The sequence below is a fragment of the Entelurus aequoreus genome, linkage group LG01 (assembly GCF_033978785.1).
Source record: "Entelurus aequoreus isolate RoL-2023_Sb linkage group LG01, RoL_Eaeq_v1.1, whole genome shotgun sequence".
NCBI lineage: Eukaryota > Metazoa > Chordata > Actinopteri > Syngnathiformes > Syngnathidae > Entelurus > Entelurus aequoreus.
In genome coordinates, this window is record NC_084731.1 from 76,154,865 (window position 1) to 76,173,361 (window position 18,497).

At 39.2% G+C, this 18,497-nt stretch overlaps 1 protein-coding gene across 2 annotated transcripts; it reads right to left on the reverse strand.

Annotated features, from left to right (window-relative positions):
* Positions 1-1,342: 1,342 nt before the first annotated feature.
* LOC133657353 (retinol dehydrogenase 7-like) lies at positions 1,343-10,282 on the reverse strand. Of its 2 annotated transcripts, none has more exons than XM_062058598.1 (5): positions 10,152-10,282; positions 9,542-9,856; positions 4,276-4,534; positions 4,045-4,208; positions 1,343-1,660 (listed from the first exon to the last, which is right to left on the reverse strand). In XM_062058598.1, the coding sequence occupies exons 2-5, from the start codon at positions 9,852-9,854 to the stop codon at positions 1,437-1,439; spliced, it is 960 nt and encodes a 319-aa protein (XP_061914582.1). In that variant the 5' UTR covers positions 9,855-9,856; positions 10,152-10,282; the 3' UTR covers positions 1,343-1,436. The 2 variants fall into 2 exon arrangements, with proteins under 2 accessions (XP_061914582.1, XP_061914572.1); XM_062058588.1 differs by having other exon boundaries at positions 9,542-9,905; positions 10,152-10,253.
* Between the last annotated feature and the right edge of the window lie 8,215 nt (positions 10,283-18,497).

The window sequence follows — 18,497 nt, forward strand, 5'->3', positions numbered from 1 at the left end:
TAACGTGATAGCACATCGGGCTTAAATGCAGATAGAAACAAAAGAAATAAACCACTGACTGGAAGGATAGACAGAAAATCAACAATACTATTAAACCATGGACATGTAAATACACGGTTAATGCTTTCCAGGCTGGCGAAGCTTAACAATGCTGTTGCTAACGACGCCATTGAAGCTAACGTAGCAACGGGACCTCTACAGGGCTAACAAACTAGCTAACAGGATGTGAGGGATGCTCCTGTCTGCAGCGCTAAGGCTTCTGGGTAATATTATAATTTTTTGTTCCATAGTCTATTGTCAAAGTATCGGATTAGGACAATCAGATCCTCTTTAAAGGTCATACATTTTGATTAATGTCTACATTTAAGTTTATTTATATATATATATATATATATATATATATATATATATATATATATATATATATATATATATATATATATATATATATATATATATATATATATATATATATATATATATATATATATATATATATATATATATATATACACAACAAGTAAAACATCAATATACTTTTTTCCAATTTTTGTTAAAATCCTGTGGTTTTTCAGGTGAAGGTTACAAGGACCACAAAACATTGATAGCTGATTTAAAAAAATCACAAATTGAGTCAATGGTTTAACAAAATAAAAGCACCAAAATGGGCAACGCTCACATTTGAACCGATACAGTGCCGATTCCCGGTACCAGAAATCGTTACTCAACGGTACCGATTTTCGATACATTTGTGTGTGTTAATAATTATTGTTTTTTGAGTAAAATCTAATTTTTAATTGCAATATTTCAAAAGAGACGATTATGAGAACTGCTGTCCAGTGTCTGGTTTTATTGTTACATTTGCAAGTATGACGCTAAGTTTCAATTGCAGTCGCAAGTCCAAGACGTTAGATGGCAGAAGTGTAAAGTTTATGGTATGTTTGTCGGATCGGTCTTTAGTGTCCGTTACACCCTACAAAGTGTTAATACTGTAAGCATTGCACTTAATATGCCCTAGCTGTTTGGTTGTCATCTTTGCAAATTTAGAGATGTTGACATTCCATCCATCCATTTTCTACCGCTTGTCCCCTTTTGGGGTCGCGGATCGCTAATGCTAATCAGTTGCAAGTCAATAGCAAAGCCAACGTGTATTAGCATCAAGCTAGCACGTTTGTGTAGACCACACGCGCAACCCAGGTACTGAAACTGGGACGGGATTCGGTCCATGCCAAAAAAAAGTACCGGATTGTGTACCCATCTCCGCTCAAAACCGCAACCTACTGAAAATGCTGTGAATTCATTTTAGTCTGCAACAATCACACCAAAAAACCCCCCAGCAAAATCCAAGAGAGACTGAATTGTTTTAATTAAATGGCGGTGGCCGCACAATAAGTGAAGAATGAAGAAGACCAAGTTGTGGTTAAGAAGCTGCAGACTTACTGCACTGACTTGGCAACAGGAACAGCTTGCTGAGTCAGGATGTAGTCCGACACGCAGGTCGGCATGTAGGACAGCGGCAGCCAAAAGAACTTGGCGTCCCAGCCCGGCGAGTAGCGAGTCCTGGGTCGGACGGCGGACACAGCGTGCTCCATGCAGTTGACCACCTTCATCAGGTCTCCGTCTGATATCTTGGCAACCTTGTCTGCTATGAGTGCCAACGCTGTGAGGGAGGAAGGCGATATCGATGAATCACTTGATGTGGTCGCAAACTAACTAGCTAACAGGATGTGAGGGATGAAGATGATATCAATGAATAAGTCGATGTGGTCGCTAACAAACTAGCTAACACGATGTGAGGAATGAAGGCGATATCAATGTGGTCGCTAACAAACTAGCTAACAGCATGTGAGGTTTGAAGGCGATATCAATAAATAACTTCATGTGGTTGCAAACAAACTAGCTAACAGGATGTGAGGGATGAAGGTGATATCGATAAATAAGTCGATGTGGTCGCTAACAAACTAGCTAACAGGATGTCAGGGATGAAGGCGATATCAGTGAATAACTTTATTAACAAACTAGCTAACAGGATGTGAGGGATGAAAGCGATATCAGTGAATAACTTGATTAACAAACTAGCTAACAGGATGTGAGAGATGAAGGCGATATCAGTGAATAAATTGATTAATAAACTAGCTAACAGGCTGTGAGGGATGAAGGCGATATCAGTGAATGAATTGATTAATAAACTAGCTAACAGGATGTGAGGGATGAAGGCGATATCAATGAATAACTTGATAAACTGGGTATAACACATGGCACTCTGACAAAGCTTAACCTATTGTTACTATAACAATCTACAAGGTTAATGTAGGTTGCTTCTCTTTCTTCCCCCCCATTTTTCTGCATTCTTTCGTATCTTGAGTTATCATTACGTATATGTATTGTTGCATTTGAACAACTGTATTGTTGATAATAAAGGTAAAGTATTGGTATTGTTCATTATCAGTAGCGCTATTTCTATTGGTATTTGTATTGCTCCATTTTTAGTGTAATAATGCTCATTGTCATTTCTGTATTATTTTTTATTTTCGCTAACTGCTTATTTGCTATTACTTTTACCATCATATTTGTACATGTCGTATTTGCTGATGTTGCTCTATTGTCGTTGTTGTTGTTGTGTTTGCTGTTGTTGTTTTTGTCTCTCTGTCTAATCCCCCTCTTGTCCCCACAATTCCCCCCTCTGTCTTCCTTTTTTTCTCTTTCTATCCCCTCCTGCTCCGGCCCGGCTGCACCAAATGATAATATAAATACATTTAATAAAGTCAAATACAAATAAGGCAACAAGAGAAGTATCCTACACTTCTCTTTTGTAAAGTAAATCTGAACAGCCGATATGGGCATCTACATCAACTATATGATTTGCCTGAGAAGCTGGACAGGACATAACATTTAAAAAATAAAAAATAAAAAAATAAAAAAAATAAAATAAAAAAAATGAATAACTTGATTAACAAACTAGCTTACAGGATGTGAGGCAGTGGCGTGCAGTCACTAGAGGCAGGGGAGGCGGGGCCTCACCTGCCATCATGGAAATAAAAAAAATGTAAAAAGAAAAATAAATTAATTAAATTGTTATATGTATCCAGTGATTATACTAAAGTTATTTTCCATTTAACTTCACCAGTTTTAGATTATTTTTATTTTTATTTTCACATTTGCCGTTCAAATACTGTGAAGAGACGGTGCCAGTTGAGGCACGTCACTGACTTGAGCCTCAACATGGATTGTGCGCAATGACTCGGCTAACTGCTGAGCTGCTGTGCAGTGAGACTGTATTGCTATATGAACTATATCAGCTAACTAAACCATAGTTTAGTTAGCTGAGGTATATAATGTACAGTGTATTTTGTCAACAACTGTATGTGTGTAACGTATTTCTTCAGCTGAGCATTCACAAAACTGCTGCCAATGACGTACTGTCTGAGGCTCGCAGTAATCCGGCCTCCTGGTGGTAGAGGGCGGTACTGATCCCAGAGATCATTCCTTGCCGCAGAAGAAGAAAAAAAAAAAAGTTAGCAATAATAAGTGCAGCGTTTTTTTATTTCCTCTCGCCTGAACTTTTATTAAAAACATGGAGGATTACATATGTAAAATAAAACAGTTTTCTAAACTGGACTTTCAATCGAAGCATGAGGTAATAATTAGAGGTAGACCAACGCCGGAGCTAAAAGGTTTGCTTTTGACTTCGGGACAGAAGACCCGTTCTTTTCAAACGGCGTGGTACACACGCAATGGCTGGATGTCCAGCAAGAAAGGTAAGACCATAATAATGTTTTTTTTATTAAATGTGCTTTTTTGTGTGCTAGTTTGTATGTGTAAAGAATGCTGGTATGAGCTTTTAAACATAACCCGTTAACTGCTGCCAATCACATGGTGAATAAGATACTATTTAGGGTTCATATGTTTGTAAATCTGACTGTGATGATGCAGTGCCTCACCAGACATTAACCTCACCGCACGCCACTGATGTAAGGGATGAAAACGATGTCAATGAATAACTTGATTAACAAACTAGCTAACAGGATGTTCCAACAAGCTCACATTTCTTCAGGTACTCCGGTCCGTAGTCATCCCTGACATGCTGGGGCATCTTGTCCCACAGTGACCTGACATTGTTGCTCAAGATGGCGGTATCAGTCACGTTTGTTTTGAAGAAGCCTGGTTCAATGCACAGGACCTTGACACCGAAGGCGGCCATGTTCAACCTGCGCGGACAGAATGTCACCGTACAAAATCACTAATTGTTTCCCCCGTCTGGGTGCTTTCTTTCACCTGAGGCTGTCGTTGAAGGCCTCCACGCCGTACTTGGAAATGGTGTACGGGCCGCCGGTGGCGCTGATCCTGCCGAACACGCTGGCGACGTTCACCACTCTGCCCCTGGCCTTCTTGATGAGCGGCAGGACGCTGAGGGTCACGGCGATCACGCCATTGAGGTTGACGTCCAGCATGTATTTGTAGTCGTCGATGGTCAGCCAGTCACACGGGGCGGAGGGCACGGACACGCCGGCGTTGTTTACCACGGCCCACAAGCCTGGGAAGACCACACGGGTCATGCCATACCATTGTGTACCATTTCAGGATTTTCAACACCAGGCCTGAATGGAAAATTCTGACATTTTGCTTTGAAACCCTCTAATGTTGACAACATTGCCACTCATTTTATAGTTCCGCACCTAAAAATGACGTCTGAAGGTAACAAATACACACAGTTGAGATTCTAGGCTTGTTTCTAGTTTGAGCACGCTTCAAAACACCCACTTTTAGCTCCAAAATGTGGGCGGGGCTTGCATCAGCCTTCTTACGCCAGAAGATTTAGGCCCACCAAAAAAGGGGGGCTACCGGGGGTGCGGGGGATTGTTTCATTGACCGTAAGTGAGGGTGGGTTTTATGACACCCCCAGGAAGCGGACGTGGCCTCCATGGACCCACTAGTTATTCGGATCTCCAGTACTCTGGAATGCCCTCCCGGTAACAGTTAGACATGCTACCTCAGTAGAAGCATGTAAGTCCCATCTTAAAACTCATTTGTATACTGTAGCCTTTAAAATAGACCCCCCTTTTAGACCAGTTGATCTGCCGTTTCTTTTCTGCTCTGCCCCCCTCTCCTTCGTGGAGGGGGGGCACAGGTTCGGTGGCCACGGATGAAGCGCTGGCTGTCTATGGCCGGGACCCAGGGTGGACCGCTCGTCTGTGCATCAGTTGGGGACATCTCTGCGCTGCTGACCCGTCTCCGCTCGGGATGGTCTCTTGCTGGCCCCACTATGGACGGACCCTCACTATTATGTTATATCCACTATGGACTGGACTCTCATACTATTATGTTAGATCCACTATGGACTGGACTCTCACTATTACAGTATGTTAGATCTACTATGGACTAAACTCTCACACTGTTATGTTAGATCCACTATGGACTACACTCTCACAATATTATGTTAGATCCAATATGGACTGGACTCTCACTATTATGTTAGATCCACTATGGACTAGACTCTCACAATATTATGCTAGATCCTCTATGGACGGGACTCTCACTATTATGCTAGATCCACTATGGACTGGACTCTCGCTATTATGTTAGATCCACTATGGACTAGACTCTCACAATATTATGCTAGATCCACTATGGACTGGACTCTCACTATTATGCTGGATCCACTATGGACGGAACTCTCACTATTATGCTAGATCCACTATGGACTGGACTCTCACTATTATGTCATATCCACCATTGACTGGACTCTCACACTATTATGTTAGATCCACTATGGACTGGACTCTCACTATTACAGTATGTTAGATCTACTATGGACTAGACTCTCACACTATTATGTTAGATCCACTATGGACTAGACTCTCACAATATTATGTTACATCCACTATGGACTGGACTCTCACTATTATGTTAGATCCACTATGGACTAGACTCTCACAATATTATGCTAGATCCACTATGGACTGGACTCTCACTATTATGCTAGATCCACTATGGACGGGACTCTCACTATTATGTTAGATCCACTATGGACTGGACTCTCACTATTATGCTAGATCCACTATGGACTAGACTGCCACTATTATGTTAGATCCACTATGGACTACACTCTCACAAGATTATGTCATATCCACTATGGACTGGACTCTCACTATTATGCTAGATCCACTATGGACTGGACTGTCACTATTATGTTAGATCCACTATGGACTAGACTCTCACAATATTATGCTAGATCCATTATGGACTGGACTCTCACTATTATGCTGGATCCACTATGGACTAGACTGCCACTATTATGTTAGATCCACTATGGACTAGACTCTCACAATATTATGCTAGATCCACTCAACGCCCATTGCGCCGGTCGCCCAACGGGGTCCCCACATCTGTGGTCCCCACCAAGGTTTCTCATTATTATCCCATTGGGTTGAGTTTTTCCTTGCCCTGATGTGGGATCTGAGCCGAGGATGTCGTTGTGGCTTGTGCAGCCCTTTGAGACACTCGTGATTTAGGGCTATATACAAACCCCGTTTCCATATGAGTTGGGAAATTGTGTTAGATGTAAATATAAACGGAATACAATGATTTGCAAATCCTTTTCAACCCATATTCAATTGAATGCACTACAAAGACAAGATATTTGATGTTCAAACTCACAAACTTTTTTTTGTTTTGCAAATCATAATTAACTTAGAATTTCATGGCTGCAGCACGTGCCAAAGTAGTTGGGAAAGTCCACAGTTTCCGAAAACAATTTGAAACGTGGACTCGTCAGACCACAGAACACTTTTCCACTTTGTATCAGTCCATCTTAGATGAGCTCAGGCCCAGCGAAGCCGACGGCGTTTCTGGGTGTTGTTGATAAACGGTTTTCGCCTTGCATAGGAGAGTTTTAACTTGCACTTACAGATGTAGCGACCAACTGTAGTTACTAACAGTGGGTTTCTGAAGTGTTCCTGAGCCCACGTGGTGATATCCTTTACACACTGATGTTGCTTGTTGATGCAGTACAGCCTGAGGGATCGAAGGTCACGGGCTTAGCTGCTTACGTGCAGTGATTTCTCCAGATTCTCTGAACCCTTTGATGATATTACGGACCGTAGATGGTGAAATCCCTAAATTCCTTGCAATAGCTGGTTGAGAAAGATTTTTCTTAAACTGTTCAACAATTTGCTCACGCATTTGTTGACAAAGTGGTGACCCTCGCCCCATCCTTGTTTGTGAATGACTGAGCATTTCATGGAATATACTTTTATACCCAATCATGGCACCCACCTGTTCACCTGTGGGATGTTCCAAATAAGTGTTTGATGAGCATTCCTCAACTTTATCAGCATTTATTGACACCTTTCCCAACTTCTTTGTCACGTGTTGCTGGCATCAAATCCTAAAGTTAATGATTATTTGCAAAAGAAAAAAAGTTTATCAGTTTGAACATCAAATATGTTGTCTTTGTAGCATATTCAACTGAATATGGGATGAAAATGATTTGCAAATCATTGTATTCCGTTTATATTTACATCTAACACAATTTCCCAACTCATATGGAAAAGGGGTTTGTAACACTTATATAAGACTTTTAAAGTAATTTTGATAGTAGGCTAATACAGCTAATATAGACACTTACATCATGTGTTACCTTCTTTTTAACACTTATATAAGACTATTAAAGTCATTTTGATAGTAGGCTAATATAGTTAATATAGACACATTGTGTGTTGTCTTCATTATAACACTTATATAAGACTTTTAAAGTCGTTTTGATAGTAGGCTAATGTAGTTAATATAGACACATTGTGTGTTGTCTTCATTATAACACTTGTACAAGACTTTTAAAGTCATTTGATGGTAGGCTAATATAGCTAATATAGACACTTACATCATGTGTTGCCTTCATTATAACACTTATATAATATATGTTGCTCTGTTATCTTGCACTACAACGAGCTATGCAACAAAATTTCGTTCTTATCTGTACTTCCATCCATCCATTTTCTACCGCTTGTCCCTTTTGGGGTTACAGGGGGTGCTGGAGCCTATCTCAGCTGCATTCGGGCGAAAGACCTACTGTAAAGTTCAAATTTGAATGACAATAAAAGGAGGTCTACCTACCTCCAAAGACATGCACCTGGAGATAGGTTGATTGGCAACACTAAATTGGCCCTAGTGTGTGAATGTGAGTGTGAATGTTGTCTGTCTATCTGTGTTGGCCCTGCGATGAGGTGGCGACTTGTCCAGGGTGTACCCCGCCTTCCGCCCGATTGTAGCTGAGATAGGCTCCAGCGCCCCCCGCGACCCCGAAGGGAATAAGTGGTAAAAAATGGATGGATGGATGGATGGATTCTGTCCCACCACCAGAATTTGGTCCTCCGAGCCCAAATCTTGCGTGAACAAACGTGATCTCAAGGGGTTAGTGTATCGATACTAAGGTGGGTACTGGTATCGGATCGATACCAGCGTGAGGGATTTATATTTTTCTTGTTGGTTCCCCGCCCCACATGTAAAGCTGCTTATTTTAGTACATTTGTTCACATTTTAAAATGTATATTTTGGTTAGTAGCATTTAAGTTAGCCAACAAGCGGCGTGACGGTGCTGTGAGTCGGATTGTAACGATAAACGGTATTAATGAAAACCGCGGTAAAACTACCGATGGTTAGTATGACTGCTCTAAATTAAAACGATGTATGATATCTTTAATAACTGCACTTTGATAGACTCACAGACTAAAAAGCGCCAGCTCGCTAACTTATATTGTAATTTCAAATGTTTCTATTTTTAATTTTATTTAAATATTTTATTTTTTGTATACAAGTTTTTATTTATTTTATTTCTGGTTGTATTTCTTTTATTTGTGTTTTATTGTTGTATGTTTTTTCTTCTGTGATATGGATCCCCCTGGGTCTGAAATAAAATGACTATCAGTATTATTATTATTAAACGCTAACATGAAAACAACGACAGAGGTGTTTTTTTTGTGTGCGTTCAAGGACCGCTGAAAAGAGTAGGACACCACAACGGCCGCCAGAAATAATAAATAATAATAATAGATTTTATTAGTTACGCCGTTTTTATTGAAATAAATCTTAAAAGTGCTAAAGTACAATATTTAAAACAATAAAAGCATAGTTAATAAAACTACCAAGACTAAAGCACATTTAGTGGAGCATAAGAAAACAAATCATGCAAATTAGTGGCTTTTTTTTTTTACATTGATTTTAGTTGTTTAAAAATGCTGAAAAGCCTTCAGTGACTGCATAAGTACTTTTTGAACACATTCACAATACCCCCATGCTAGTTTTGGTCGTGATAACCAAAGTGCGGTAATCCATAAAGGTTTTACGATAATTCAAGTGATGCTGTAAAATTATCCACGATTACTGTTGTAATGTTTATCATGAATGAGTAATTGTCACAACCTGGGAGTCTATTACGGTGATCCTAAATGATCCACTTGATTCCAATGTTATGTCCGACGTGTGTGAAGTACAATACAGGCAAGAAAAACACCTGTGCCAAGTGGAACAACAACTAAAAACTCACCACGCTGTCCGACTTTGTCCTTGATAGCGGCCGCGACTTTGGCGACGCTCTCGGCGGACCGGACGTCCAGGTGCGTCGTGGTCAGGTTGCCCGAGCAGGACTTCCTCAGCTCTTCTTCGCCCTTCTCCGTGTAACAGGCGGCGATCACCCGGAAGCCCAGCTTGTCCAGGTGGCGGGCCAGGAGGTTTCCGAAGCCCGTGTCGCAGCCTGTGACGTACACATATTTGCCGCCCTTGTCCGAGACCCTGGGCAGCTCCCTGAGCCAGCGGTACACGTAGTAGAAGAGCAGCAGTCCCAGCAGGTACAGAAACATGTCTACAGGAGGTCGGAAGGGAGATGGGTCTTCGGATCATGCGGTTTTATCCTGTGTGTGAAGCAACATTATTGCGCAACGTGTTTGGATTCACAGAACAGGACCTTTGCCCTCCTGCACAGAATAACACGCTACTTCCTGTGTCGCCAACCTCGCACAGAGAAACGTCCTACAAGTCACTTTTCATGCAGTGGCAAGAAGAGACCAAATCTGAAATCTCTACATCTGGTATGTTTTTTTTTCTTCGTGAGATTCTTGTGCTGAACATGCATGCAAGAAGCAGAGTGACAAGCTTACCTGCGGACCAGAGGAAGACCAGAGGACTCTCAAGCGCTTAATCCCACAGTTGTCCTCGATCCTGACAATGTCCCACCTCTCAGAACTTGGACAACACCCCTTTTCTGTCTGCAGAAGGCTGCCCCCAGCTGTCGAGAGGGGCACTGCAAGACCTTGACACCTCTAACCCATTCATAATTCATAATAACATGTGATATATATATATGTTGTAAGTATAAATGTAATGTAGTAACACTCATAATAACATGTAATATATACATGATGTAAGTATATATGTAATGTAGTAACATTCATAATAACATGTAATGATGTAAGTATATATGTAATGTAGTAAAAGTCATAATAACATGTAATATATACATGATGTAAGTATATATGTAATGTAGTAACATTCATAATGACATGTAATATATACATGATGTAAGTATATATGTAATGTAGTAACATTCATAATAACATGTAATATATACATGATGTAAGTATATATGTAATGTAGTAACATTCATAATAACACGTAATATATACATGATGTAAGTATATATGTAATGTAGTAAAAGTCATAATAACATGTAATATATACATGATGTAAGTATATATGTAATGTAGTAACATTCATAATAACATGTAATATATACATGATGTAAGTATATATGTAATGTAGTAAAAGTCATAATAACATGTAATATCTACATGATGTAAGTATATATGTAATGTAGTAACATTCATAATAACATATGATGTATACATGATATTACTATGTAATGTAGTAATATTCATAATAACATGTAGTATATACAGTACATGATGTAAGTATATATGTAATGCAGTAGCATTCATAATAACATGTAATATATACATGATGTAAGTATATATGTAATGTAGTAATATTCATAATAACATGTAGTATATACAGTACATGATGTAAGTATATATGTAATGCAGTAGCATTCATAATAACATGTAATATATACACGATGTAAGTATATATGTATGTAGTAAAAGTCATAATAACATGTAATATATACATGATGTAAGTATATATGTAATGTATTAACATTCAAAATAGCATGTAATGTATCCATGATGTCCGGATATATATGTAATGTAGTAACATTCATAATAACATGTAATATATACATGATGTAAGTATATATGTAATGTAGTAACATTCATAACAACATCTCATATATACATGATGTAAATATATATGTAATGTAGTAAAAGTCATAATAACATGTAATATCTACATGATGTAAGTATATATGTAATGTAGTAACATTCATAATAACATATGATGTATACATGATATTACTATGTAATGTAGTAATATTCATAATAACATGTAGTATATACAGTACATGATGTAAGTATATATGTAATGCAGTAGCATTCATAATAACATGTAATATATACATGATGTAAGTATATATGTAATGTAGTAATATTCATAATAACATGTAGTATATACAGTACATGATGTAAGTATATATGTAATGCAGTAGCATTCATAATAACATGTAATATATACACGATGTAAGTATATATGTATGTAGTAAAAGTCATAATAACATGTAATATATACATGATGTAAGTATATATGTAATGTATTAACATTCAAAATAGCATGTAATGTATACATGATGTAAGTATATATGTAATGTAGTAACATTCATAATAACATGTAATATATACATGATGTAAGTATATATGTAATGTAGTAACATTCATAACAACATCTCATATATACATGATGTAAATATATATGTAATGTAGTAACATTCATAATAACATGTAATATATACATGATGTAAGTATATAAGTAATGTAGTAACATTCATAATAACATGTAATATATACATGATGTAAGTATATATGTAATGTAGTCACATTCATAATAACACGATGTAAGCACAAGTTAACACTTGCAGGGCATTACTGCGTGACGCACCTCCGACAGTGCCATGTGGTGCTGGCTGCAGGGTCATCAGCCGGGAGCCACCTTTCACGGATGTTTCGCTCCTTTAATCCCGGAACATCTCTGGGTAGTGGAGCAGCGACAGGGACGTCTCCCTGCCGCCCCCTGCCGCCAGCTGAAGGATCCATACTGTACCCACATTCTAACCCCGGTGTTATTGCTGTTGTGTATATGTAATGAGTCCCAAGGGATTATGCATGGCAGGGATGTCCATCTCCCTGAGTGAAGCGTGGGCCTGACCGCATACCATAACATGGCAGCAGGGAAGCCTCCCTACTGCCCCCTGTCTACGCGCCTTGCTTTCCCCACACCTTGTCGTTTCTTCTGAGCCACAACCAGAAGCTCCCTTGTTCTGCCTCCTCTGCCAGGGCTTTGAGGGCCTTCTTTAGATTGGAGCCTTTGATCCCGAGGGACTTTAGGAGTCGCTGGGTGGACGCTCCAGTGTAGCCTCTACAGCCAACTTCTACTGGATAGGTGAAGGGCCTCCATCCTGCTTGTGCGCACTCGCTTGCCAGCTCTGAGGATTTGTCTTTTTTTCTTTCAAAGGCAGCCTCCATTCCCTCTTCCCATGGTACCGTTAATTCTACCATGATGACAGTTTTAGTAGAGGTGGACCACAGGACAATGTCTGGGCGTAACGAGATTGTTGTGATCTCCTCTGAGAATTTCAACTGACGATCTAGATCAGCCCTCATGTTCCATTCTCTGCCAGTTGACAGGAGGGACTGGATGCTCTTGCTGCTGCTCTGAGGCCTGGCCACCTTGCTTGACAAACTTAATCGACCGCTGGGCTGTTCCCGGACTGGCCCCATTTGCTTCCATTCTGCGTGCCTCCAGGATTTCAGCTAGCTTCCGCAGGACGCGGTCGTGCCGCCATCCATACTGGCCCTGTGACAAAGCTACCTTGCAGCCAGAAAGAATGTGATGCAAGCTTGGGTTCTGGGAGTCACAGAGCTGGCAGGTCACCTCTGCCCCGTACCACACATGCAAGTTCCCGGGACTAGGGAGGGTATCGTACGTGGCCCTGATGAGGAAACTTAACCTCGCCCGGGGCATCTTCCACATGTCTGCCCATGTAACAACTCTGTTGACAACGGCCTCCCAATTGGTCCATCTCCCTTGATGCTGTTGGCCCACAGCCTTGATCATGTAGCTCTCCTCTTCCATCTTGACCACTTCTGAGATCACCAGATATTTTCTTTCCTTCCTTGAGGCTTTGGACCACATCTTGGATGCTGTTCCCCATCCGAAGCCGGCTCTGCCAGACTGTATCTGTCCTACCATCTCCTGGTGTTTCAGTCGGACGATGGCCTGGTCTACTGTCTGCGTAGCATTCCACTTACGCCCTGTACAGACTTGGGTCTTGGTGTTACGGACAGACGGATCAGGTGAGTCCCTGAGCTCGAACACGAGCCTCACTTTCTCCTGTTTGTAGCCCAAGCTGATGGATTTCAGTGGTAGCTTCAGAATGGTTCTTCCAAACAGTGCCGTGTTGGAAAGACATCTGGGAAGGCCCAGCCACTTGCGAATGTAGTTGTTGGCTTTTGAGTCCATCTTGAGGACTGTTGTGGAGGTGATGTCGCACAACTTCTAGGGCCACATCAGGCGATGGTATGTGGTGAACCGGTAACACCAGACCTTGAATTTCCCTGGAAGATAGCTTTGGTCAATTTTGTTCAGGCTTTCTCCTGGTCATTGGCTTTCCTCCACTGCTTGCGTAAGAGGTGGCGTTCAAATGTAGTATATACATGATGTAAGTATATATGTAATGTAGTAAAATTCATAATAACGTGTAATATATACATGATGTAAGTATATATGTAATGTAGTAGCATTCATAATATTATGTAATATATGCATGATATTCAGTGTTGGGTTAGTTACTGAAAACCAGTAACTATTTACAAACACTAGTTACTCAATTTCAAAAGTAACTCAGTTACTAACTCAGTTACTTACATCAAAAAGTAATGAGTTACTGTGAAAAGTAACAATTTAGTTACTTCTTTTTTTTTACAGCTCCCATTAATGCCCTTTTAGCCTTCATTACAATACTGTTATTGCACTGGAGAATAATACAATCTCTTGATCAACTTGACATGCATTTTTATTTTCATTTTAACATAATTAATGAAAAACAGTGCAACATAAAAAGGCATTTCTCCTTTCTTTAAACTTGGACCAATGACCATTAATAAAAAACAACTTAAAGTGCAACATAAGAAGGCACATCATCTTCCTTGGAACATAGATAGTGAAATAAAGCCTGATGCTGCTGTCTTCCACACTTGGAGTCATGGATTGTACAATCCTTGTTTTCAGTGGCGGGATCATTGACACTGATGGTGAAGTTTCAGTGCTCAGTAGAGATGTAACACTTTTGAGGGGTTTAAGCACCTGGAGGACCTCCTCTGCCACTCTCACATCATCATCAGACAGGTTGATGATGTCTTTGACATTTTTCTTCAGGGTGTTGTGGGTCAATGCAGAGTATATAGCTGCCTGCTGCTGCAACATATCATAAGTGGAGTTCCACTTCGTTGGGACATCATGAATGAGCTTTATGAGTAGGCAGCTTTAGCATTTCTTGCTTTGTCTTAAGTACATGAGCAGCTGTTGTGCTAGGAAACCTCCTTCCTGATCCATCCTATTGACTGAGATGTGATGCCAAATTCACTACATGTGCAAAGCACCTATCTGTGGTCCCAGTCCTGCCTCATTCACTGTATTTATGTGATTTTTGGCATTTTCACTTGTGACTGGGATATCTTTATCTTCCATTCCTCCACTGCTTGTGTCAGTACATGTGCAAGGGGACTCTCGTAGAGGGGGCGTGTCTTTTCATCTGCCAGTCTGCTGTGATGAAGTGAGCGCTTATAGTTCCCCTGGACGTCCACCAGTCTGTCGAGAGCGCAACAGATGATGCTGGGGATAGTTCATCCACAACTTTTTTTTTCTCCTGCTCATAAAGATCTAGCACAATCTTATTGCTGAAGTGGGTGCGCGACAGGCTGTCGTAACGTGGCTCAAGCACGTTCAGCATGTGTTTAAAACCCTCGTCTTGCACAACGGAGTCTGCTCCTATAAACACACCGATTAAATGGCGCGGGGCGTTCAAGCTCCTCCGTTACTCTGCTTGCCATGACCACGCTGTGTGTGGACTGAACGTGCATGCGAACAACCTTTTTGTTTTGTTTTATATATCAAACCGCGGATCACGTGTGTCCCTCCCCCCCACACCCACACCCAGACACACACACACGCCTCTTTTCTTCTCTCCGGCGTGTGACAGAGGAAGATTCAGAAGAACGACACCGCAGCGCATCTGTTTCTAGCAGATACTACATAAAAAATAACGTAAAATAACGCAGTAACGCATCATGTAGTAACGGTAACTGAGTTACTGAATATAAAAAAAATAACGCGTTAGATTACTAGTTACCGCCGAAACTAACGGCGTTACAGTAACGCGTTACTTTGTAACGCGTTAGTCCCAACACTGATGATTTTACTATGTAATGTAGTAATATTCATAATAACATGTAGTACATACATGATGTAAGTATAAATGTAATGTAGTAACATTCATAATAACATGTAATATATACATGATGTAAGTATATGTGTAATGTAGTAACATTTATAATAACATGTAATGTATACATGATGTAAGTATATGTGTAATGTAGTAACATTCATAATAACATGTAATATATACATGATGTAAGTATATGTGTAATGTAGTATCATTCATAATAACATGTAATATATACATGATGTAAGTGTATATGTAATGTAGTAACATTCATAATAACATGTAATATATACACAATGTAAGTATATATGTATGTAGTAAAAGTCATAATAGCATGTAATATATACATGATGTAAGTATATATGTAATGTACTAACATTCAAAATAACATGTAAAGTATACATGATGTAAGTATACATGTAATGTAGTAACATTCATAATAACATGTAATATATACATTATGTAAGTATATATGTAATGTAGTAACATTCATAATAACATGTAACATATACATGATGTAAGTATATATGTAATGTAGTAACATTCATAATAACATGTAATATATACATGATGTAAGTATATTAATTAAAAAAAAAAAAACATTTATTTTTTATTTTTTTTATAACTTTATAAAAAGTTTATCGTGATACATGTCAAAAAAAAAAAAAAAAAAAGTATATTATTGGCGAGCACTACTTTCAGTACACATTAACATTGATCCAACACACTCAATACTTGGGAAAAAATAGATATTTGAAGACAAACTGAGTTGTAGTTTGCATAGCAGTATTGGCATAAACTTTTTCTCATTACTTTACATATTTTTTGCTCTTTTTTTCTTGCATTTTGATTTGATTTCCTTTCAACATGATGCGGCCCACACATGCCAGACTAACATAGCAAAAGACATAAACAGCTGTGGTCCATTTTCAACCAGCGAGCAGCAGGAAGTCACGACATTCCTCACACGCAAACAACATTCTGCTTTGTTTACTTTGGCAGCCGACCTCACTTCAGCGTGGAGGCAGGAAGTTCACGTGCACCAAATAAAAGTCAGAGTGGGAAGGATGGCAACGACATGTACAAAAACTCATCTATTAGTTTGGCACAAAAGCAACAATAGTAGAAGAAGATGTCAATAAAAGCAAAACAATCTCCAGATGCACTTCAAACTCTTGAAAAAAGAAATCCTTATAAATATGCTGCTGCCACTTCAAACCACACAAAGGATTAAAACAACATCTGATTGTCATCTGTGCAAATCCAGCATGTTGTTGCTAATAAAAGTAAATACGTCACACTGGTACTTTTGACTGAGTTTGTTTACATATCTGGATTAATCGCGCAATAATTAGTCAACAACATTCTGTAATAAAGTGTGTCACCTGTGTGCAAATATTAAAATACAAAATATTAGAAACCACTGTTGTAGGTGGTTCTTATGTTTTTAACGTGTTATTATTCATAACCAGCCCCTCTGTCCCAACTGTTTGTGCTACACATTTATAGTTTTTATGTTGTGGGGCTGGTTGTGAATAATAACACGTTAATAACATAATTCAGGGGGGTCCAAACTACAGCGTCTCCAACATGGCCCACGAGATATCATGAGTTCAACAAAGCATCGCACTACGGTAATCTCATATGTCTTTTTTTAGGTTCATTTAAATTACATATGCAAGGAATTTACTGATTAATCACGATTAATTCAAATTCAAAATTGTGATTCATCGGACGAGGAATTTGCATTATTGTCAAAATATTGGGGTCTTTTTTTTAGGTTAATTTAAGCAATGAATTTACTAAATAATCACGATTAATCCAAATTCAAAAGTGTGATTCATCAGATGAATTTGCATTAATGTAAAATTATTGGGGTCTTATTATAGGTTAATTTAATTTGCGTAAGCAAGTAATTTACTGTGATTAATCATGATTAATCCTAATTCAAAAGTGTGATTCATTAGACGATGAATTTGCATTAATGTCAAAATATTGGGGTGCTGTCTCTGAATGCTACAAATTGCTGCCATCTTGTAGACAGGGTGAGTGAATCAAGTCAATGACCCTTGAATGTACTTTAATAAAAATAATAGCACAACATTTACTTATATGACACAATCCAAACAACCTTCCCTAGTCATGGTGCAGAGAAAAAAAAATCAACCAGCACAAAATGTCAACACACATGGTCACTGAACATTATGGATATGATGAAAAACGTCCATGCACCATAAACAATTTCAAAATTACACCCATATCCATCAGAGTGCATGATGTGAAAAATGTAAAACACTCTCCACACTTATCCATGTTTGGCACATTTTAGCTGCTTGATATTTATGATTGATTACAAAACTTTAAGAAGGTCATCACTAGGGATGATACTCGAAACCAGTTTTCCCGGTTGTTCGATGAGAAAAGAACCGAGTCCTCGGACTCGAATCCCTTTTTGAGAACCGGTACCCGTTATCGAGACCACTATAGTAAAGAAAAAGAGTTGGTTCTTTATTCGAATCCCTGGAATCCCGTCCCGACCAGAAACGCTTTGTGTGACATCACAAGAAATGACGTCACGTAGCTCAGTCATTAGGCGCAGATAGCGAAAGCAGGAAAACAATGCACCGGAAAAAGCGCTCCAAGGTGTAATAAAGTTAAAAAAAAAAGGTATAATCCAATGAATAACTTTACTGAGAGATTTGAGCAGGGTACAAACACATGACGAACACTTTTACGACCAACCGGAAACATAGCAACCAGGCTAGCAACGCACCTCCTTTACGGCAGCTGTCACAACATTCTTAAAGCAACCGCAGCACATACATATATACGTATG

Excerpts from the sequence above, each read along its gene's own strand:
- LOC133657353 (XM_062058598.1), bottom strand. The coding sequence starts at position 9,854 with ATGTTTCTGTACCTGCTGGGACTGCTGCTCTTCTACTACGTGTACCGC. Across the intron at positions 4,209-4,275 it reads GCCTTCAACGACAGCCTCAG|GTTGAACATGGCCGCCTTCG; the intron begins GTGAAAGAAAGC and ends CTGTCCGCGCAG. Across the intron at positions 1,661-4,044 it reads ACCGGAGTACCTGAAGAAAT|CGTTGGCACTCATAGCAGAC; the intron begins GTGAGCTTGTTG and ends CCTCCCTCACAG.